This window comes from Panthera leo, chromosome B3, assembly GCF_018350215.1.
Source record: "Panthera leo isolate Ple1 chromosome B3, P.leo_Ple1_pat1.1, whole genome shotgun sequence".
In the NCBI taxonomy this organism is placed as follows: domain Eukaryota; kingdom Metazoa; phylum Chordata; class Mammalia; order Carnivora; family Felidae; genus Panthera; species Panthera leo.
The window spans coordinates 19,145,541-19,168,057 of record NC_056684.1 but is presented as its reverse complement, the minus strand read 5'-3'; the positions used below and the strand labels follow the sequence as shown (position 1 = coordinate 19,168,057).

Sequence of the window (22,517 nt, the reverse complement as noted above, 5' to 3'; positions counted from 1 at the left end):
CAGGGGGCCAGTAGGGGGAGGCTCGCCAGCCCTGCAGAAGGTCAGGGTCCCACTGGAGGAGCAGGAGAGCCCGAGCCCCGGGCTGTGGAGATTACCACTCGGGCTTCCATTTCAGAGAGGTGGGGGCTAGAAGGTCAAGGACATGGACAAAGAGGGACCCAGGTCTCAGGCTGACAGTGGGCACCACAAGTGGGGGGAACCGACTGTTCCCCAGGGGTGGGGGCAGGGGGACCAGCGCCTGTTGAGTGGCTCTGGGGTGGCGCTGGCCCTGACAGGTGGGGAAGTAACCCCCCACACCACTATCAGAAGGGGAAGGGCACACGTCTAACTACTCTTTTACTCTGGGACCATGGCATTTGCAGGTGGAATGCAAGCTTCCACTCAGCCCTCTGCTTTGCTTTGCTGGTTACATAGGTTCTTGAAAAGGCACTAATTGTGGTCTGTCCTCCTAAGGCTGACTGTGACCTGCCCTGGGTTTGGTGGTCCAAGAGGGCCCGGCTTTGCTCCCACTCCTCATACTGTTCCCCCCAAGCTGGGTGGGCAGAGGGAGTCCCACACCAACGGAAGAGGAAGGGGGAATCAGACACCCGGGCAACCACCTTTCCCCTTATCTCACCTTTTTAATAACAGGCACTGCCAATAAGCAGGTGACGACAGCCGGGGTGTCCAAAGCCCGTTGGGGTGTGTTTAACGGGCACATGCCCTTGAGGCTATAGATGTAGATCTTCTGGTCCTGCAGAGGCAGAGGAGCCAACGTGAGACTCAGGCTGGAACACGGCGGCCATTTCCTACCAGGTGCATTCTGCCTTGGGAATCCCTTTGTGCTTTAAAAAGTAACACGTACTGAGGCTATCTGGTTGTCTGTTTTCATATTCCTATTCTTGGCAGAAATGTTGAAAACTACAGAAGAGTTTAAAGAAGAAATGTAAAATCACCCATAACCCATTATTTGGAGAAAATTGCCATGGGGACATGGGGCCCAGACTCCGTTTCCTCTGGGTATCTGTGTGTTTGTGTCCACATTCCGGGCAAACGTGGGACCACACGACTGTGCTGGTTTTCCTCACTGATCTCGCGACGATACCCAGCAGGCGGGAGGAGGCCCTGCCCTGTCTGGCTGGTGAGGGAACTGTGTCCGAGTGCCTCTGTGCTGCCCGTTGCTCAGGGACGCCATAGCCTGGCTAACCTGCTGTCAGAAGCTCAGGCTGTTTCCAGGTTTTCATGACTAGGTGTTTCTCTGGGGTGAACATTCAATAGAACAGACACGTCTGCCTGTTCTCTGCATACCTGGGACGGCTGCACCTGTCCCCCACTGCACCCGTCCCCCACTGCTGCACCCGTCCCCCACTGCCCCACACCACCAGGAGCTTCACAGCATTTGTTTGGGGCATCCTTCTCTGCATTTCTCAGAAGAAAGCTTCTCGGGCTTTCCGCTGACTTCTTTGACAGGAATGCAAAAAGCCTTCAGAGCTGAGTGGATTTGCTGTGTAGATCCGGCTGTGTTATAAGAAACCTGGTCACTTCACTAACCTAATGGGGTTCTCCTGCTGCGATCCTGCCCCTGATACTTATCTCGGCTGAGTCTTAGTCACCAGGCAGGGACAAGGCAGGCTGTTGGCCTTGGTGACACGCTGCTGCTTCCCAGGGCTGCTGCCACTGTGCTGGGGGCCTCACATGTGCAGATGGGGTTCATGTGATATTCAGACTTACCTGGGCATCCTATATTTTTATTTGCTAAATCTGGCTTCACACAGGCTGCACCCTGTGCTGCCCACCTCGATGGCCCACCCTGCATGGTGGCATTTACCTCAGTGGCCGTCCACAGAGAGTTCTGGACCTTGAGCTGGCAGCTTAGTGTCATTCCCGCACAGCTCATCCGCTGCACCTCCATGAGGCCCTTCTCCGTGTTCACCACCGTGTAGTTCCTGCAATGGGCAACCACAGTGTGGTCAGCTCACGGTGGCCAGGGGCCACATCCCTTATGTCGGCTCTTGGCCTGAAGCACCTTGGAGGAGGACGTTGACTACAGGCCTTGAACCCAGAGTTGAATTTTGCCATGTTCTGAGAGACTCCAGAACTGTTCATGGCATTGGGTGCAAGGGGGTTCTGGCCCCACTGGTAGTGCTCGAACATTCGGGCAATGAAAGGGCCTTCCCTTTGGGAAGAGAGACACTCTTCTGTGACGTTGGAGGGTTCAACGGGCTGCCCCCAGTGTGAAGAAGGGGCACAGGGGGCTATACCTCCACCAAAGCCATTCACTGCCCTCCCACTGGCCTTATCTGCTGTACCCCAGTAGCAGGGGAACCCCTCAATATCACAGTAGACAAAGTCAAGACTAAAGATAGTTGGGTGAATTTCATAGTAGGCTGGGGGGCCTCAAAACACGCCTTCCAACCTAGGTGCTCTGAGAACTAATAAGCTGTCATTTATGAGGGCAGCTGTGTGCTCACCAGGTCTGGCCACCCGCTAGCATTTTTGTCTCCCCACTGTCCTCAGTGGCATCCCAGTGTGCTCACTGTCTGAGGCAGAGACTGAAGTTCTTTACCCAGGTCACACACATCTTTTGTCCACACTTCCCCTGGTCTTTATGTGTCTGTCTGTTGACTGACTTCCTTCCCCTCTTTCTCTTTTTTCTCCAGCAGGTTATGTGCTGAGGATTCCAGGGGTGGGGGTGTCCTATGAGGTCCTCACATCCTGGGGTGCCATCTGTCTCAGCCCCCTGCCCCCAATCTCGAGTCTCGGTCAGATTCTGTTTGATTTTTTCAGGTACAAACATTTCCTCATTGGGGCTGTGGATTTCTATTGGGAATGTCTGGTTCTCCTTTTGTGATAGTTAATGATCATTGTCTACATGCATTATTTCAATAGAGATCACAAAAGGCGGACATTCTGTTTCTGGCATTTCTTCCTCATTTATTAGCTTCATTTATTCTCAAAAGAGAAACTTCCTCCTTTTATCTCTTTTGTTACCCTGGGGTACACATAGGAAAGACAGGATACAATCTTGATTCCTCTGTATGTGCCGAGTTTCAAAATAAGGTGTTGGTTCTCTAGGAGCCTCCAATGGTGATCATTGAGGGGTTTTTGTTTATTGGCTTGTTTTTCCTAAACAGCATTAGAAACTCATGAATGTAAACAATTTGATGTACCTCAGTCCACTGCAGTTCCTCTTACTCATGGCCGGCCGACTGCCCTATCTTTGGCCAGTGGGAACCTCTTTAGGTTGGCTCCTAAATCCCTTTAATCTACCCTCATAAGTGTCTGATGGCATCCTTTATTCTACTGTGTCAGATGTTTCTGGCTGTCTTCCTGTCCCAGACCTGGAGTCAGCCACTTCTCAGATAAGCTTTGCTTCCTCATGGTACTTAGAGACCATCATGTGGGTCCCAGAGCTCATCATTGGTAACTGGTCATCGTCTCTAGGCCTTTTCAATGGGCAGGATGAGGAAACATGAGTTCATTTTTCTTAAAGATACAATATATCATGAGCCTAAAAATTTAAATTCAGAACTGCAGCTTTTTTATTTAACCTCTCTTTGATATTTTCCATGCCAAAGAGCCCAATGTGCAACGCGTGACACCATTGTAATTACCCACTTTGCCCTGCAATTACAAGCAAAGCCTTAAAATAGCAATAACAACACTGCTACCAATGATGTAAAAACTGAAAACATATATCTTTACATATATAAATAGAAATTAATAAACACACACACACATATATGTATTTTTTTAGGCCATGGTTCCTTAGACTGTGTCTTAGGTCAGAGCACTCAGTCCCAGTGCCATAAAACCTGATGTGAAGCTCACCTAGGCTGACCTAAGGGAAATGGCAAATTTCCTTCCCTTTATCTCATTGTGTCTCAAGCTTCACTTTGTCTAAGCCTTATCATATTTTAGCACCTATAAATATCTGTCACAAGGCTTACTAGAAGACTCCTCATGCCATGAAATGCTCTCGTGGCTCTGAAGATGTCACACTACGTAGGTGGGAGAGACCACACACCTTGGCCAGGACTGACGGGTCTCATATTAGATGGTGATTTGGGGGAGTCTGAAAAGTCTTTGATGCTCTTTCCAATACCCTGTCATTTTGGTCCGGTGACCTCCTCCTTGTTTCTCAATGATCTTATCCCCACTTTACCCCAGCCAGCCTCTCCCAAAGTTGCATATCAGATCTTGCCTTTCCTAATATTTTCATCCCTCCCACCCACTCAGTGTCAAGCATCTGTTTTCTGACCATTACCTCCTGGTTTCCCAGATCACTCCACCTACTACCATAACTCATTACGGGTGTGTGTGTGTGTGTGTGTGTGTGTGTGTGTGTGTGTGGCGGGGGGCGGGTTTACACTCTGCCAAGACCTAGGATTTCCTGGTACATTCCATTGTTCCTCATCCGTTTTATGGCCTCCCTTAGGTTCTATGATCCATCTCTGTCATGTGCCTCTTGAAAATACCCCCCCCCCCCATGTCCTTCTCTCCTTCCTGGCAAAAACCCAACTCGGCTTAAAACCAACGGTTGCCTATCTTGCAATGTGGGTCAGCAAAGCATGCTGGGGGAACATAACCCCTCTGATGAGTCTCATTTCCAATGCACAATCTCCAACCTCCAGTGGGCCTCAGTGCCATCCTGTAATCACCCTGGTCTCATGTGTCACTGCTCACATCACACATCATCATTTTCTCCTCGAATATTCAAAACCTCTCCCCATGCTTTTGACCCTCCTGCCACTTCACTGAGAAAAAGATGCAACTAGAAGGGAAGGCCCACAAACTCTCATTTAAGGGCACCAGTTGTGCTTGGCTCTGGGTCCCCTGCTCCTCTTGCGACTCAGCAACTGCACTCTGGTGACTGTCCTCTCCCTCCCACCCCCAGCATCATTGACTTCTTCGACTATCAAGCTGCAAATAGCATCCATGTTAAAACAAAGTCCCCTCAGGACGGGAGCACTACTCCAACTAATAAATGACCCCAGGAGTGTTTCAGGATACAAAATAATGATATAGGAATCTGTTGTGTTTTTATACACTATTAACACACTAGCAGAAGGAGAAATTCAGAAAACGTTCCCATTTACAACTGCGCCAAAAAGAATAAAACACCTAGGAATAAATTTAATCAAGGAGGTGAAAAACCTGTACTCTGAACACTTAAGACATTGAGAAAAGAAATTGAAAATGACACAAATAAGTGAACAGCGTGTTTGTGGACTGGAAGAATTAATGTTAAAAGGCCCATGCTGCCCAAAGTGGTCTATAGAGTCAATGCAATCCCTATCAAAATAGGAACAGCATTTTTCACAGAACTAGAACAAATAATCTCAAAATTTGTATGGAGCCACAAAAGACCCCAAATAGCCAAAGCAAGCTTGAGGCAAAAGAATAAAGCTGGAGGCATCACAATCCCTCATTTCAAACTATACTACAAAGCTGTGGTAATCCAAACAGTGTGGCACCGGGACAAAAATAGACACATAGATCAGTTGGACAGAACAGAAAACCCAGAAATGAGCTCACAACTATATGGTCAATGAATCTTTGAATTTGTTTTGACATTTATTTATTTTTGAGAGACAGAGAGAGAGAATATGAGTCGGGGAGGGGCAGAGAGAGAGGGAGACCCAGAATCTGAAGCAGGCTCCAGGCTCTGAGCTGTCAGCACAGAGCCTGACACAGGGCTTGAACTCCTGAACTGTGAGATCATGACCTGAGCTGAAGTTGGATGCTTAATTGACTGAGCAACCCAGGCGCCCCAATGAATCTTTGAAAAAGTAGGAAAGAGTGTCCAATGGGAATAAGACAGTCTCTTTGACAAACAGTGTTGGGAAAACTTCACAGCAACATGAAAGAGAATGAAACTAGACCACCTTCTTACACCATACACAAAATAAACTCAAAATGGATAAAGGCCTAAATGTGAGACATAAAACTTATAAAAGAACACATATGCAGTAAACTCTTGGACATCAGGCTTAGTAATATTTTTTTGAATCTGTCTCCTCAGGTAGAGGCAACAAAAGCAAAATAAACAATGGGACTGCATCAAACTAAAAAGCTTTTGCACAGTGCAGGAAGCCATCAGCAAAATGAAAAGGCAGCCTACTGAATGGCAGATGATATTTGCAAATGAAGTATCTGATAAAGGTTCAGTATCCAAAATATATAAAGAACTCATACAACCCGACACCAAGAAAAGAAACAATCTGACTAATAAATGAGCAGAGGACCTAAATAGGCATTTTTGCAAATAAGACATCCATATGGCCAACAGACACACGAAAAGATGTTCAACGTCACTCATCATCAGGGAAATATGACACAAACCCACAATGAGATATTACCTCACACCTGTCAGAAGGGCGAGTATCAGAAAGACAAGAAACAAGTGTTGGTGAGGATGTGGAGAAAAGGAAAGCCTCGTGCACCATTGATGGGAATATAAATTGGTGCAGCCACTCTGGAAAACAGAATGGGGACGCCTGGGAGACTCAGTCCATTAACCAGCTTCCAACTTTGCCTCAGGTCATGATCTCACAGTTCGTGAGTTGGAGCTCCATGTCGGGCTCTCTGCTGTCAGCACAGAGCCTGCTTCGGATCCTCTGTCCCCCCACCCTAGCTCCTCCCCCACTCATACTTTCTCTCCCTCTCTCAAAAATAAAAATATTTAAAAAAAGGAAAACAGTATGGAGGTTCCTAAAATAGCATATGATATAGTAATTCCATTTCTGGGTATTTACCTAAAGAAAACAAAAACACTGATTTGAAAAGATACATGCACCCCTGTGTTTACTGCAGCATTATTTACAATAGCCAAGATATGGAAACAACCCAAATGTCTATCCATAGATAAATGGATAAAGGCACTTTATACACACACACACACACACACACACACACACACACACACACACACACACAGAATATTACTCAGCCATAAAAAGGAACGAAATCTTGGCATTTGCAACAGCTTGGATGGACCTAGATGTATTCTGCTAAGTGAAATAAGTCAGAGAAAGACAAACACCATATGATTTCAATTATATGTGGAATCTAAAAAACAAAAGAAAAAATAAAGCAGAAACAGACTCATAAACACAGAGAACAAACTGGTGGTTGCCAAAGGGGAGTTGGGGTGAGAGAATGGATGAAACAGGTGATGGGGATTAAGAAGGAAAAACCAACAAAAAGCAAAGCCCTGTGTTGACCCCACCCCTGGCAGACACCACCTTCTCTTTGCTCCTCTTAAGCACAAATGCATACATGCCTGTCATTTGCATGGACTCAGTTTTATCTCTGGAGCAAACTCCATCAGGCTCCCAACCCACCGTCTGTAAACATCTCTCACCGTGGTCAGCCCTGACTGCTCCCCAAGTGCATGGTCACCCCAGCAGGGCAAAGTAAGCCTCAGGACATTACCTGGACTCCTCTTTCCCATCCCAGAACACCACCATGTACTCCTGGCCCTGGGATGAGAAGAAGGCCGTCTGCTTCCCACAGGGTAGCTGGTACATGAACGTTGCAAAGGTTGGGTCCTTCATCTGGCTCACCACCGACAGGGCCAGTGGGCGCTGAGGGAGAGAGGCCACCAGAGCCATGAGCAAGGGTCACGTAAACCAGATTGATGCCTATATTGCCCATGAAACCAATGGTCTTGAACAAGGGAGGAAGGTCTAGAAACTGCTCAAAACAAGAGGCTGAAACAACTTCAGATGCCAGAGTATCTGGGTCATCACTGTCAATGGCAACTTGAACTTTGGTCATCTGGTTGGCTTAAACTCTAAGATTCCAACCTCCATGCCTATAGACATACAGTCTTGTAAAGGATTTTTCTCAGAAGCTTCTTTTACTCCCAATACATTGAATTAGTACCATCTAGTTTGATGAATGCATTTTAACCTTGAAACCACTGGCCTCTTCCCCAAACAGCTAAGTTTTAAAATGATAATAGTCAGGGCGCCTGAGTGGTTCAATTGCTTAAGCATCCAACTTCAGCTCAGGTCATGATCTCGCAGCTTGTGGGTTTGAGCCTCGCATTGGGTTCTCTCCTGTCAGCATGGAGCTCACTTCAGATCCTCTGTCCCTCTCTTTCTCTATGCCTCCCCTGCTTGCACTGTCTCTCTCTCTCTCAAAAATAGACATTTAAAAAAAGTGATAATATGACTCCTGCTCTCATGAGCAAACTTGCTCCCCATTTCTTTAAATAAAAAGAGATACAGACATTCTCTCTGCTCTTGCACGGGGACTGTACTGCTATAAAGGGGCTGGTATGTTTTGCTTGCATGATGGTGTGACATAAAAGTGGGGAGGAAAAAAAGCTCATTTTTCCTGAGAGTGACACACACACAAAGAGATGAGCTGGATGTATTAGGACAGTAAACATCTCTTTCTAGAAGGGATGAGCAGAGGAGGGTTGCCTCATTTGTTCTAGACCTTTAGTGAAGGATGGGCAGTTAGCTGTACACGTGCATTCTGGAGACGCAGACCCTCCACCACTGTGGCAGGAGGTGTCTGGTCCCCCAGGTCCTGGGCCCCCGGTACCTTCTCGGGCTTTGTGTCCCAGCACTCCATCATGAGTGCCTGCAGGCGATGGAACTGCACCTCCTCGGGCTGCCCCAGAACAGGACGGATGCCCTTGGACAGCTTCTTGGCGATCTGAAGCTGGTGGTGGCCCAGCGCTGGCCGCTGCCCCGACAGCAACTCGTAGAGCACCATTCCATAGGAGAACATGTCTACCTGGGCAAAGAGGCAAGCCAAGTCAGGTCCCCTGCCTGAGCCCAGCACCTTTCAGAAGCTGGCCCTGAGATGGAGGGAGCAGGAGGACACAATTAGACAAGGGATCCTGTCCAGGGATACAATCATCAATCATCCACCAATGAATGTATCCATCACTTCCTACCTGTCGAAACATCTGGCCAACCATCTGACCATGCATCATTCTGTCCCTTTCGCCACCCATCTTTCAATCCTTCCTTCCTTCCTTCCTTCCTTCCTTCCTTCCTTCCTTCCTTCCTTCTTTCCATCTATCCATCATCCATCCATCCATTCCCCCACCCACCCACCCATCCATCCAATAAACACACACTGAGAACTTGCTAACTACCAGCCACTGGTTAAGGGCTGCAAGGATGTCATGTTCCTTTATGTTTGACAATCAAGACAAGGCAGGAGAACACGGACCCTCAGCTTAATGTGCTAGGCACTAGAAGAGCAGTGTCTGCAAATCATAAAGAGGGGGATGTCTCCTAAATCATAACATGTTGACTCCTCTAATTTTAATGTTATCAAAAGGCCCAGTAAGGAGAAGTTAGTATAGGCCTCCATGAGGGCCAAAAAATAACGTTTTAGCGGGAGAATGGCTGAGATAGACCTGAGAATTTTCAACATGAAGGTCCCTGTTATAATCTTAGTTTCAAGGTGCCTTGCCTGTGTCACCTGCTACTTAAGAAGCTCTTATTTTTATCACACTGATTTGCCTTTTCTATTTCGGTTAATAATCACAGGCGATGAGTTAACCTACACATGCTAAGGTCATTCTTCTTCCTGTTTTATTTGAAGGTGGTACAAACTTCTAGTTATAAGATAACATGGGAATGTAATGTCCAGCATTGCCATTTAGGCTGTTCCTGAAGCAATTAGCCAATGACTCATCTGTAAATCACCAAATAATGAAAAATTATAGACCAGGGGAGTTTCAGTGCCAGGCGATTAGTGAAGCAGGGATGGCACCAGCTGTAACATGGTTTTTAGTTGCCTGTGTGCCTGCATCTATTTCAGGGAAGAAGGCAAACATTTAGCCATCATGTTGGCCGAGGCGGGCCAGGCAGCTGCTCGGGAGTCCAGTCCTGTCTTGCTAGAATTCACTCTCTTCTGGCTTTGGAGGATGCTGTCTTGGCCATCTCTGCCATTCAGTTCGGACAATGCCTTGTGGACAGCACCTATGGGCCGGGAGCCCTTGCCATCCTTACTCTGTCTGCCCCTCACGAGTCCCCATGAGGCTGGTCCACTGTCTCCAGTTTACCCATCTAAATGGCAGAGTTGGGACCCAAATCCAGACCCATTTCTGTCTTGGGCTCACTGTCCACTGTGTACCACCTTCATTATGTCTCTGAATCAAGGTTAGAGAATTCAGAGGCTATAGCACCATTCCTAAAGCTAAGGAGAGGTCAACTTTGACATTGCTAGGTGGACACAGGCCCCTGTGCATTTCTGGCTCAAGCCATACCCTCCTGGTTGAGCACAGGAGAGGGACAGACGTGTGCCTGGGGAAACACAGAGCTCAGAGGCTGCAGGCTCCTGGCTTCACCAGGGCCTGGGCTTGGCTGTGGGGCTGGGCTGGGTAGTAGTGGGCCAGGGTGGGTACCTTCTCGTCATACACAATGCGAGGACGGATCTCTGGGGCCTGGTAGCCGGGTGTGCCCTCCACGCCGAGGGCACCCTCATGAAATGACTGCCGTGAGATCCCGTAGTCCGACAGCTTGATATTGATGTGGTCCTTGACGTCCAGAGACCAGACCAGAATGTTGTCTGACTTCAGGTCACAGAAGATGATGTTTTTCTTGTGCAGGTAGGCCAGGCCAGAGGCAATCTGGTAGGCTATTTTTTGGGTGAGCATGTGTCCCAGGGGCATAAAGGAAGAATCTTTGCAAAGAAAAAAAAAAAAAGCAAACCATCATTACAACTGTCTTTTCTAACCTTTTCTCTTCCCAGATACTTTATATTCTACAGATACTTCTCATCATTATCCGTGCTGGATATAGGAGGAGACAGAGAATGACTTTCTGAAGTGCAATAGTATTTAGAATAGACATTGCTTGATTCCCGGTATCTCATGCCTGGAATTGTTGGTGTTTTTACTAAAACAGCAAGGATTCAAAATTCCTAGAGTTCACTGTAGGCCAAGTTTACTATATTGTAAGAGGTGGGTTGCAGGAGTAAGAGCTTCATTTTAAAAAAGCTCTCAGGGCACCTGGAACTGATCTCGTAGTTCGTGAGTTCAAGCCCTGCATTGGGGCTCTGTGCTGAGCGCTCAGAGCCTACAGCCTGCTTCAGATTCTGTCTCCCTCTCTCTCTGCTCCTCCCCTGCTCGTGCTCTGTCTCTCTCTCAAAAATAAATAAACATTAAAAAATAAAAGTAAAAAAGCTCTCGGGGCACCTGGGTGGCTCAGCTGGTTAGAGTCTGACTTCAGCTTAGGAGATGATCTCATAGTTCGTGAGTTTGAGCCCCACATCGAGCTCGCTGCTGTCAGCACAGAGCCCACTATGGATCCTCTGTCTCCCTCTCTCTGCCCCTCCCCCACTTGCGCTCTCTCAAAAATAAACATTATGGGGCGCCTGGGTGGCTCAGTCGGTTAAGCGTCCGGTTTTGGCTCAGGTCATGATCTCATAGTTCGTGAGTTCTAGCCCTGCGTCCGGCTTTGTGCTGACAGCTCAGAGCCTGGAGCTTGCTTCAGATTCTGTGTCTCCTCCTCTCTGGCCCTCCCCTGCTCATGCTCTGTCTCTATCTCTCAAGAATAATAAATAAACTTAAAAAAAAATTAAAAAAAAAACATTAGAAAATAAATAAAATAATTTAAAAAGTTCTCTTCCATCGAGGGAGAAACGATTTGAGTTTAATTGCATTTCTTCTTCCTGAATCGAGAGACAACTACCTCTCTCCTTCTGTCAGCTCTTTGGAATTTAGTTACCAATTCATTTCCCAAGGAAAATTATTTTAAAATTTCCTTAAAAACTTGGGGTGCCTGGGTGGCTGAGTCGGTTGAGCATCCGACTTTGGCTCAGGTCATGATCTCGCGGTTTCTGAGTTTGAGCCCCGCATTGGGCTCTGTGCTGATAGCTCAGAGCCTGGAGCCTGTTTCAGATTCTGTGTCCCCCTCTCTCTCCGTCCCACCCCTGCTTGTGCTCTGTTTCTCTCTGTCTTTCAAAAATGAATAAACATTAAAAAATTAAAAAAAAAAAAACAAAAAAAACCTAAGATAAACCTCACCCCAGGGTCTCAGGGTTTTAATGATGATGGACACGTGGCTGGTGGGCTTCTGGGGGCCAGGCTGCAGCCTGGGCCCTCCCTGGCCTGCCTCACTTGAGGCCCTCAACTGCCCCCTCAGTGGGGCTATTATCCCCCTTTTATAGGCCAGCAAACTAAGCACTAATTCACTGGATTATGGCTGAGAACCAGGTCTGGGAACGTGCATGGTTGCATCTGACTCCAAACCCTAAGCTTCTCTAGCCTTGCCAACAGCACCATACAGGGCGTAGACCTGGGGAAGGGTAGGTCTTTGCCCGAGGGGACTTGGCCACATGAGCCGTGGGGCAGGCGTGCTCTGCCCCAGGCAGCCAGGCCCAGCAGGAGGAGGGAACCTCCAGGGTACAGCTTCCCTGGGGCCTGTGCTGCCCAGCAAGGGCTCTCTGGTCCCTGAGGGGCTATATCTGGCCAGGCGGGGCCCCAGGCAATCCCTTTCCAGACTGTTCTGGGTGTGGCTAGTACCTCTGGCATTCTCTGACAGCACGGTGTTGAGGCTACCCAGTGGGGCGAGCTCCAGGGCGAAGCAGAGCGGGTGGATGCTGATGCCGATGAGGGACACAATACAGGGGTGCTGCAGGGCGTGTAGCATGCTGGCCTCTTGCCGGAACTCCGAGAAGTTCTTCATGGCGTCCGTGGCCCGCAGGTGCCTCAGCATGGTGTCTGCGGGGGAGGGCACAGCCATCAGCGCAGCCCAGGGGGTGAGGGACACAGAGCACCTGCTGCCTTGCTGGGAGCCCCTCTAGGGCCACTCGGGGTGGGGGGCCATCCACACTCAGAGCTGCCTCATGGGGACTCGAGAGGCTGGAGGGCAAGATATATACTCTAAGGCACTTAACACATCAGGGATTGCAACACTGTCACCCAGAATTTGGCCCCACACGCTGGCATTCCTGAGGCATTCCAGGCTGGTATCAAACTTCTCCTCCTCAGGTGCTAAACCCGGCCCAACAAAGTGGGCAGTTCCTGCCCCCTCGATGGAGAACCACACACGTCCCTGCCCTTGTCACACAGGTCCCACTCTCGTAGCCCTCACCACACCCACTGCTGGCTACTTGAGGGTCATAGCTGTGGCTTATTCCAGTTCTGCATCCCTGAGTGCCACCCAGAGCCTGGTTCGACCAGCATGACCAGAATGGGGCTGAGCACTGGGTCGTCACTGCTCACCTGGCTCCCTGCCAGCAGCCAGGACCGCCAAGGGCAGAAAGAACCAGCACTCTCTCCTCAGTCAGAGAGAAAACTGGGGCTGTCACAGGCCTAGTGACACGTCATCTCAGGCCAGAGGAGCAAGGTCTGTGGGCAGTGGTGGGCGATCGCCATTCTGGACTGTAACCGGTCTAACCCGTGGCTGCTAAAGTCCCCCCTGCACCCCCACCCGCTGAGGGGTCCCTCCCATCAAGTGGAGGGTCAGGGTGCTGCCCACTGGTCTGTGGCTGGCTCTGAGGTCATCGAACAGGGTCCACCAGGTCTTTCTTGTCCTCTTGTATCCCTCTCTGTTCCTCCCCTACGTTCAGAATTGAAAATCAGGGATGTTTGGATATGGAGGTTTAAACAGCATGAAAAAACCCTTGGCAGTTAAAATGCATCAGTTGTGTCAGATTTGTGTGCAGGCTGGCCAAATTTATTTTTCAAGCACAAAGGTTCTGTTTTTTACATGAGGTCTTTAACCCATTATGAATTTATTTTTGACTATGGTGTGAAGTCTGACCCAAGTCTCTGCCTCAGTTAGGGAAATGTCAGCCTTTCCCCTCTGACTCACGATGTGACCTCTGCTAAGCGCCAGCTTCCCACGCACACGCAAGGCTGTGTCTGCTCCCTTGGCGGGCCTGGCGGAGCCCTGGAGAACACTGCCTTCGTGTCTGTAGGGTTCTAAGTCATGACATCTGCTGGGCAGGCCGCTTTCCTTTGTCTCCTACTGTAGGATTGTCTCAGCTGTCAGCTGTCCTTGGGATTTTGTCATTTCATACGCATATTTCAGAATCAGTGAGATTCCCCCCCCAGCCCACACATGCGCGTGCACACACACGCGCGCACACACACACACACACACACACACACACACACACACCCCTTGCTAGGATTTAAATGGGAACTAAATTGAATGGTATATACTAATTATCTCTCAATACTTTGTGGTTTCATCGCTGCCACGGGGACATTTTCTAGCAATGGGTCATTGCCGTGTGTGGGAACGCTGCTGAATTCTGAGGTTGAGCTCACGTCTGGCAACTTTGTGGAACTCTTCCTGGCTCTCATTTCTGCCAGTGGATTTGCTTAGATTTTCTGTGCAGGAAGTCATTCTCTTCCCATAGCAATAACTTGTCTCTTCCTTTCTGATCTGATTGTTCTAGGATTCTGCTTTTTCTACCAAGAGTGTAAATTACATCAGTGGTCATAAAGATGAATGTGCTAAGCCAGGGGCAGTGAAAATGTGAAACTCAGCTGGCTGGAAGCGAGGCAGCTGCCCAGTACCCGCGCTGGCTGGGTGTTAAGAGGTGATGGGTTGCTCTAGGTAGAGAGCATCTCTGAACTGATGTGCCAAGGCAAGACCCTATCCCCTCCTTCGTGTGGGTGGGGTAGAAGCCACCCCATGCTGGCTGCCCCATCTATTCAGCCAGAGTATCACTTCCCTTCCTTAAGTGCGGATGGCTGAGAGGGGCCCTGCAAGGTAAGGGGTCCACCTGAGGTCTAAGTGTGTGCCCACCATATGCCAGGCCTGTGCTGGCTGTGGAGCAAGCAGATGGAAATTTTAAGGATGGCCCAGGCTCTTGGGGGCTTGCATCTAGACAAGGAAGCAATCTTCCAAAACAACTTCCGGGCCTTGCTCAGCCTGACCTTTCAGCCTGTCCCACATCCTGCCAGGAATAAAGCAGGTTGGCCACCCAGGGGCCTCCGCTGGCCTCACTGACCCTCCTCCCTAAGGTGGCAGGGAGTTTGGACCATGGGAGCACATGTCTGAAAAGAAAGGACATAGGGCCCTCCCTGTTCACCTGCTGGGGCGTTGGCAAAGTTCTTGAATTTCTTGATCTGGAATCGCTTCACTGCCACGGGCTGGCCTTGGTACCGGGCCCGGTAGATGATGGTGCCGCTCCCACCTTGACCCAGGACACTGCTCTCATCCTCGCTGTGCTCCAACTTGCTGTTCTCCAGGAAGAGCCTGCCGGCAACACAGCATGTGGGGCAGATCAGACCTCCCTAACCGTTCCCTTACCCACCCCTCCAGAGGGTCCCACTGGGGTTGGGGGGGAGGTCCCAGGATGGGTGGGTGTGAGGACACCCATGGTCATCTCTTCCTACTGCAGGGAGTCATGGTTCAAAGCCGCCGGTGGGGTCAGACAGATCTGGGATAAACCTTGGCCGTGGGCAGGTCATACAGCCTCCACAAACCTTTTCTGTAAAGTGGGCTCATAATAGAAACTGCCTCCTGTGTGTGGATGGTGGCTGGCACTGGGGGACACCTTAGAAAGTGGCCTACATAGAAAAATAATTCTTCTGGATGTTTTCCTCCAAAAGGTTCTGTGTTTTGAGAACTGGTATCCATCAAACTGCATTTATCTAGTGCTAGGTTAGTTGTTTCCCTATTTCTTTTTATCAAGCAATTGAGACGGGGGCGGGGAGGGAGAGAGAGAGAGAGAGAGAGAGAGAGAGAGAGAGAGAGAGAGAATTCCAAGCAGGCTTTGCGCTGTCAGTGCAGAGCCCGACACGGGGCTTGAACTCATGAACTGTGAGATCATGACTGAAATCAAGTCAGATGCTCAATGGACTGAGCCACCCAGATGCCCCAGGCAGCCACAGAGGGCTTCTCACTGTCATGAGCAGTGTCTGCACAATGGATGACTAGGATTTCACCCAAGGGCAGGCAGTTTAGACCTCACTGGTCTGTGTGTTCTAATCCAGGTAAAGGGAAGATTTCTGTGGGGCTTTGGAAAGACTGCACGTCATTCCTGGAAGGGAGGGAGATGGAGAGGGATGATGGGAAGCAGGGAAGGAGGGGGAGATGCCTTCCCATTTCAGGGCCTCCCCCTGCTCTGCTGAGGTCTGTCTGGGTTCCTGGTCAGCTGCCTACACCAGGTGCACCCACTGAAGCCCTTCTGGCCCCACAGGCCAACCCTGCCAGGCTGTTGTTTCCCACGCCTTCCAGGAACAGATTCTGCAGCTGCTCAGACTTTGCACGGCTCAACCGCACGCACTGCACTCCAGGAGGGTGCAGCCGCACCCACGGTGGACCTCAGTGGTGCAGCGGAAGACGAGCTGGGCTGCTCTCCAAGTGCCCACCCCAAAACCACCTGCTTGGGCAGCGTGGGCACATGGGAGCCTCCCAGGATGGGCATGAGAAGCAGCAGGACCATCGGGGATCCCTCAGGGCATCCGGTTAGGACTCCTGTGAACTCGGGGCCACAGGATGGGGCTCCCTGGATGCCACGTAGTCACTCTCCCAACCCCCACCTGCCCAAACTCGCAGCATGGGGAGTGCGATGCTTCAGGGCTGCAGTTGGGGCCACTGCCCAAGTTTCCAGAGAGCCTCTGCCAGGTTGGGAATCCTGTTCACATTGTTGGGCTTTTCAAGTCCCAGCCAAGTACCGTCATTTAAGAACCATGCCATAGCTTGTAATTAGATCCACACCAATGGGGACATCCAAACTGGCTTTCCAGATTTCATACAGTAGATGCCACAGCCTGGATGCAGTTGGGGCATAAAACCTGACAAGGTTCAGCAAATACATGAAAATCCTAACATTTGGAGCTGCCTAACTGGGCACCCCTCCCTCCCCCCCCACAAAAAATCTGATTCACACATATACAAAACTCTGCATGTGGTCTCTGAGAAGTGATAACCCTCACATTAGAATTCTAGGAATAAAGGGCTCATTTGGCAGAAGAATAGCATTTTATTGCTCTTTCTACCAGTGAGGTAACTGGGGATATTGAAAAGGGCTGTGGGGAGGGGGACATCAACCAATGCAGGAAGCAATTTCTTAATCTGATAGACTCATCCAGAAGCAGGCTTTGGAACCCACATCTGCAGTATCTCCGAGTGCTCTGTGTCTATTCTTTGGGAGAGAGGGCAATCTGGAAAAATGAAAATAACCCCATAAAGTTTACTTTTCTTTAAAGAAGCCAGATCTAGCAATCCTTTGAATAAGATAACAATAGGACTACATAACTCCAAAATAGTTGGTAATGGCCAATGTCAAACTGTCTCCAGGGAGACGAAGTCATACCTTTTGGTTTCCATGACTACAGAAGATTCCTTCTTTTACCAAGCACTTGGATTTTGTGACTGTTTCCTGTTGGATGGGACCTCAAAACATTCTCTATTTCTCCAGCATTCTTTGCCCAGCCATTATCTTGGGTTATAGAATAGACTCAACTTTAAAAACAGATTTAGAGGGGCCGCCTGGGTAGCTCAGTCAGTTAAGTGTCTGACTTCACCTCGGTCATGATCTCACGGTTTGTGAGTTCAAGCCCCGCATTGGGCTCTGTGCTGACAGTGTGGAGTCTGCTTGGGATTCTCTCTCTCTCCCTCTCTCTCTGCTCTTCCCCGACTTGTGCTCTCTTCCCAAAATAAATAAATAAACTTAAAAAAAAAAAAAAAGAACAGATTGGGGCACCTAGGTGGCTCAGTAGGTTAAGTGTCCAACACTGGCCTAGGTCATGATCTCACTGTTCCTGAGTTTGAGCCCCACATTGGGCTCTGTGATGACAGCTCAGAACCTGGAGCCTGCTTCCAATTCTCTGTGTCTCCCTCTCTCTCTGCCCCTCCCCCACTTGTGCTCTGTCTCTCAAAAATAAACATTAAAAAAAATTAACAACAAAAAAAGGAGAACAGATTCAGGGATCCAAATGCTCTCGTTTGCCAGGAAAGGCAAATGCGGCTGTAGGTCTGGAGCGCCCCCTTCCTGAACACCGCCAAGGAGAATTTGCCTCCCATTCCTTGAGCCGGCAGGAAAAGGAGGAATCAGGGGGAATAGCAAACTTAGTGCAAAGGAGCTCAGGCGATGTGATGGAAACACAGTGTGGGGACCCAGAATGGTGTGCCCCTCCAGGTGATCGGCTCAGCTGAGCCTGTTGTGGCCTCAAAAATGGCAAGCTGACAGCCTGGTTCCCTTCGGGCAGCCTAGGACAGGGACGTAAAGGTCACAGGAGATTGTGTGGGAAGCATGGCTAGGGCAGCCCCAAGGTGGGGGCCAGCCATGCAGTGTGGTGCTGTGGCCTACCTGGCCGGGAAGTCAGTCATGAACAGCTCAGGAACCAGCTCCTGGAGAGGCACGGGGAGGTCAGGGTGTCTGGGGCAGGAGATGAAGTCCTGCTCAATGGCTGTCAGCACGCAGTCTTCCATGTCGAAGTACTGTACGCCCTCTGATTTCTCACTTGGGTCGGTGTGCTGGGCCCAGGAGGTCTCGCAGACTGGGCAGGGGACGTACTGCTCCATGAGTGGGGTCCCGTCGCTTTCTGTGGCTGTCAGGGCTAAATGGGGACAGAGGACACAGTTCACATGAAGGTGGCTGCAGGTAGCACCCTGCAACTTTGGGCTGGGTGGGCTTTTCACGGGAGGGGGTCTGTGTGCCCCTGCCTGGACCCCAGGGAGTGGCTGAACCATGACTTGGGTTCTTTTTTGGACAGCGAGATCCTTCACCAGGAAAGACGCGCACAGGGAAAGGTCAGGGATGCACTGGACAGACAGTGGGTGGTCTAGACCCTGAGCCGGCTGGCTGAGGCAGGGCTGAGAGGTTGGGGATCCCTCCTGCACAGCCGGGCCCTGACAGGATGCTGCGGGCTGGGTCGGAGCTATGTCACGCTCCAACAACCGAACCACAACCAATAAGGAGCCGTTCTTAAAATTAGAAACATAAGGCTTGCAATTACTCCGATCCTTCCTAGAAGAGCAATGCAGGGGGGAGAAATGAGTACAAATTAAAATAGAACCTAGTCATTTTACCTGCGTTCCCCCGGGCAGGAGACACACAGCTTTGCTGCCCGCCTCTGAAAGGAGGTGCAAAGAAACAGGCTCCATGGCCCCCTGTAGAGGAACCCTCAGGGTGAGCTGATGGCCTGTCTTGTGCAGGGTAGGAGGGGGACTCTTAGAAGCTTCTGGGCACATTTGCTATCTGCAGCCCTGTGTATAATATATCCTGCTAGCTGGCGGGTGGTGCTCTCTCCTGGGCAGCCCTGTCTCAGGTGCTCGGCCCAGCCCCTCCTGTCTCAGGTGATTATCTAATGCACCCCCTGCCCCGCCCCCCTCACATCTGCAGAAGCACCTGCTGTAGGGCTCTCTGGTTGGCGGGGAGTCATAAAAGCCCAGGGAGGCTCCCTTGGATGGCCAAGCACACCCAAACTGCCTTCTCTTAGGCTCCTTTCTAAGATTTTTGCCTTGTAGGTCAGCTTTTCCATCAACCCTGGAAGGATCCCAGGCCCAGGTGTCCAAAGCATACATCCTGCCGTGTCCTCCGATGACCCCCTGCCCGGGGATGCAGGGATGGCTTCAAGTGAGAAGCCAGCTTGGGGAGGTTAGAAGGCTGGCCAAGCAGGTCTTGGTGTCCAAACCCAGCACTGCCCTCTCAGCTGCCAGCCTTCAGGGGTTGAGGGCTCATGGGGAAGAGGCTGCCTGCTTGGCCCCAGACAGCCTCCTCTCTGCAGGACACCCTGCGGGTTTGTCTCCACTCTGGTAGCAAAACAAACAGAGGGCCTCAAAAGCTTCACTTCAAAAAGTGTTTTCTTTGGGTGGATTGTCAATGGAGAAACTGATCAAAGGGCCATGTGGGTGGTTGATCACCTCTGGGATTTGAGGATGAGGGCAGGCAGGAAAGAAAAATGGGGTCCTTGACAGGTGTGGCTCTCTTGCCTCCCCACCCCTGTGTAAGGGTTAAATCTGCATCCATGCGGTGCCCCCAGATTTCAGCACTAGCCTCACTGTGCAGAAAAGACCCACGTGAAGTTCACACGCAACGTCTTCCTGGACCATGCGTGGTACCCAGGGTAGTCTTCCTTCCCACACACTGTGGGAAGCCAGGGGGTCAAGTTTTGCACACACCCTGTGGGGCCCGGGCCCACGTCTTCCCCATAGCACCCACCCCCATGACACAGCCATACTTCCCCGAGATCAGGATTCTGCCAAAGGGCCATTAGGACCTCTCTGGTTGCCTTGGGCTGAATCCCAGTGAGACTTCTGCTCCCTAAATAATGTGCCCCACCCTGATTCATAAAGAAATATTAACATGAGCAAAGACTTGGTTCCAGAACATTCTCTTACCAGGAAACCACTGATCGATCAAGGAATTGACATGGTCTGTGATAAAAGCCATTGCAGAGAAGTCCCTCATTTCTGACTGGCAAATGATTTTTATTCCTCCACTTTTTTTCTTTTTCCAGTTCACGTCCGAGGATTCCACACTGCAACCCAGAAAGAGTCCACTGTGATCTGCCCGTGGAGGGCCCTGGGATGATCTCCTTGCCGCCAGGGCAAGACCTAAACCCCAGGGACCCCACCATCCCACCCCAGTACCCTGTGCCCAGGCAGGACTGTCAAGGGGACCCCCTCGTGTGCCTGACCCTGCCTTGTGCCCCCACGACTTCCCAATGCCATGAGGTGGATGTAATGAGGCCTTGGCAGTAGGGGATGCTCAGGCTAGAATCAGATCTCCAGGTGTGGCCTTGGGGAAGGTTCTCGCCTTCTCTGAACCACAAGATTCTCATCTGCCAGGTGGCAGCTGTGAGCTTTAAGTGGGAACATCTACATGAAAACCCTAGGCAAAGAGAGGGGCTCAAGTCAGGCCCTCAAAAGAAGATACATTACTCTTCTCTTCTCATGCAACTGAAGAATATTTTGAAAAACTCATTGTAAATATGAAATAATTGTGTGTGTTTATTAAAACTGATTAAAAGTCATTTATTAAACCTCTTGAGTTGACTTTATGTCTTTCTGTCTCTCAAAAAGGTAGACAGGAAAAGGGAGCTAAATGAGGTAACTCGTTATGTTGCACGTAGGATCCGGGCTGGGGAACCAGCGGGGTCACCTGGGCCATTGTCACTTAGGACAAGGGGATAGGGCTAGATGGTTGCAAGGCTCTTGCAGGTGTCACCTAAGTGACCACGGGGGTGGGGGGTGCTGGAGCTCAGTGCCCGCCCACTTCCCTCAAGTCCTGGGCTGTGGTCACCATACCCTCTCTCACAGGGAGAGGAAGGAGGTGAGGAGACAGGGAGCCTCTGGATATTTTCAGGGGAGAGTCTCGTATTTCTAGCAAACTGCCATGATGAGCTGCTCTTGGGAACAGAACTCTGGACACCAGTGGACAGTCTCCCAGAAGAGGCCTCCACGGGGCTATTTCCACGGCACCACGTTGACCCAGTCACGTGGGTTCTCAAGTATTCCTACCTGAGGTAGCCCCCATCAAAAGTGACCAGGAGCCCTTCCTGCCAATAGATGGTCTGATTTCTTTTCACTCTGAACGTACTGCAGCGATTTCTCTGGTTTCCTGTAAAACTATAAATGGTGACTTTCCTGTGTCTGCTTTTAGTATTCTTCTTGTTTTCAAAAAGCTGAAAGACAGAGAAAAGATGCTGCTTAAGTATTCCGGCCTCCTCACTGGCCCTGAACAGAGCTCTGGAGAGACCGGTGTGGCCCCATCGTGATAAATGACCCCCATCTTTCCCACCCCCTCCTCCTGCACCACGCATCCTGCTGCCAAATTAAACACTGCATTATCTGAACGGGTCTCCAGGATACTCTAGGAGCACATTTTCCCCAAAGGATTGATAATAATAGGCTTCTTCTGTTTAAATCTTTTCCCTCCCTGACTTTACGAGCAACAATTTATGTTAGAAAATGTAGAAAATACAGACAAATGTGCAAAAGAACACAAAACAACACTATTTTGGTATATTTTGGTGTATATTAATCCAGGATTTTTTTTCTGTTTACATGTATGTTTAGAAAATAGCTGAGGCCATATTTTCTAAATTTGTACTTCTAATTTTCTAAATTTGTATGCTTTTAAAAACCTCACTTTTCCTATGCCATTAATAACTCATATAAAATTCATTTTTCTAAAGCTCAATATTTTACTAAGTGTAGTAACTTCCCAGGGCACCTGGGTGGCTCAGTTGGTTAAGCAGCCAACTCTTGATTTCCACTCAGGTCATAATCTCATGGTTTGTTCGTGAGTTCGAGCCCCAAGTTTGCACTTACCAGCGCAGAGCCTGCTTGGGATTCTCTGTCTCACTCATTCTGTCCCTCCTCTGCTCACACTGTCTCTGCCTCTCTCAAAATAAATAAATAAACTTAAAAAAAGAAAGCCTTATTTAATAATGCAGACTGTGAGCCAGTAGAATGTGAAAAGTCACAAAACTTTCTCTGATTTCCTTAGTTCACAGTGTTAGCAGTGGGATTATTGCATCAGAGGGTTGGAATACTCTTAGCCCTGGATGTGTACTGAGCAATTGCTTTCGAAACGATTAGAACATATACACTCTGACCACAGGGTATGAACCGCGTCATGATTCT

General features: G+C 49.7%; 1 protein-coding gene across 3 annotated transcripts in view; it reads right to left on the bottom strand.

Annotated features, from left to right (window-relative positions):
- The window catches only part of LRRK1 (leucine rich repeat kinase 1), a 148,918-nt gene that overhangs the window by 22,531 nt on the left and 103,870 nt on the right, over positions 1-22,517 (bottom strand). For all 3 annotated transcript variants that reach the window (XR_006203399.1, XM_042941183.1, XM_042941184.1), the window contains exons 22-31: positions 21,390-21,553; positions 20,268-20,407; positions 18,235-18,484; positions 15,007-15,173; positions 12,482-12,679; positions 10,361-10,638; positions 8,539-8,733; positions 7,417-7,568; positions 1,808-1,925; positions 617-733 (exon numbers count right to left, since the gene is read on the bottom strand). Coding sequence is in view for 2 of the 3 variants with exons in the window: in XM_042941183.1 (XP_042797117.1) it covers positions 617-733; positions 1,808-1,925; positions 7,417-7,568; positions 8,539-8,733; positions 10,361-10,638; positions 12,482-12,679; positions 15,007-15,173; positions 18,235-18,484; positions 20,268-20,407; positions 21,390-21,553 (1,779 nt within the window). In the remaining variant the exon portion in view is untranslated. The remainder of the gene's footprint in view (positions 1-616; positions 734-1,807; positions 1,926-7,416; positions 7,569-8,538; positions 8,734-10,360; positions 10,639-12,481; positions 12,680-15,006; positions 15,174-18,234; positions 18,485-20,267; positions 20,408-21,389; positions 21,554-22,517) is intronic.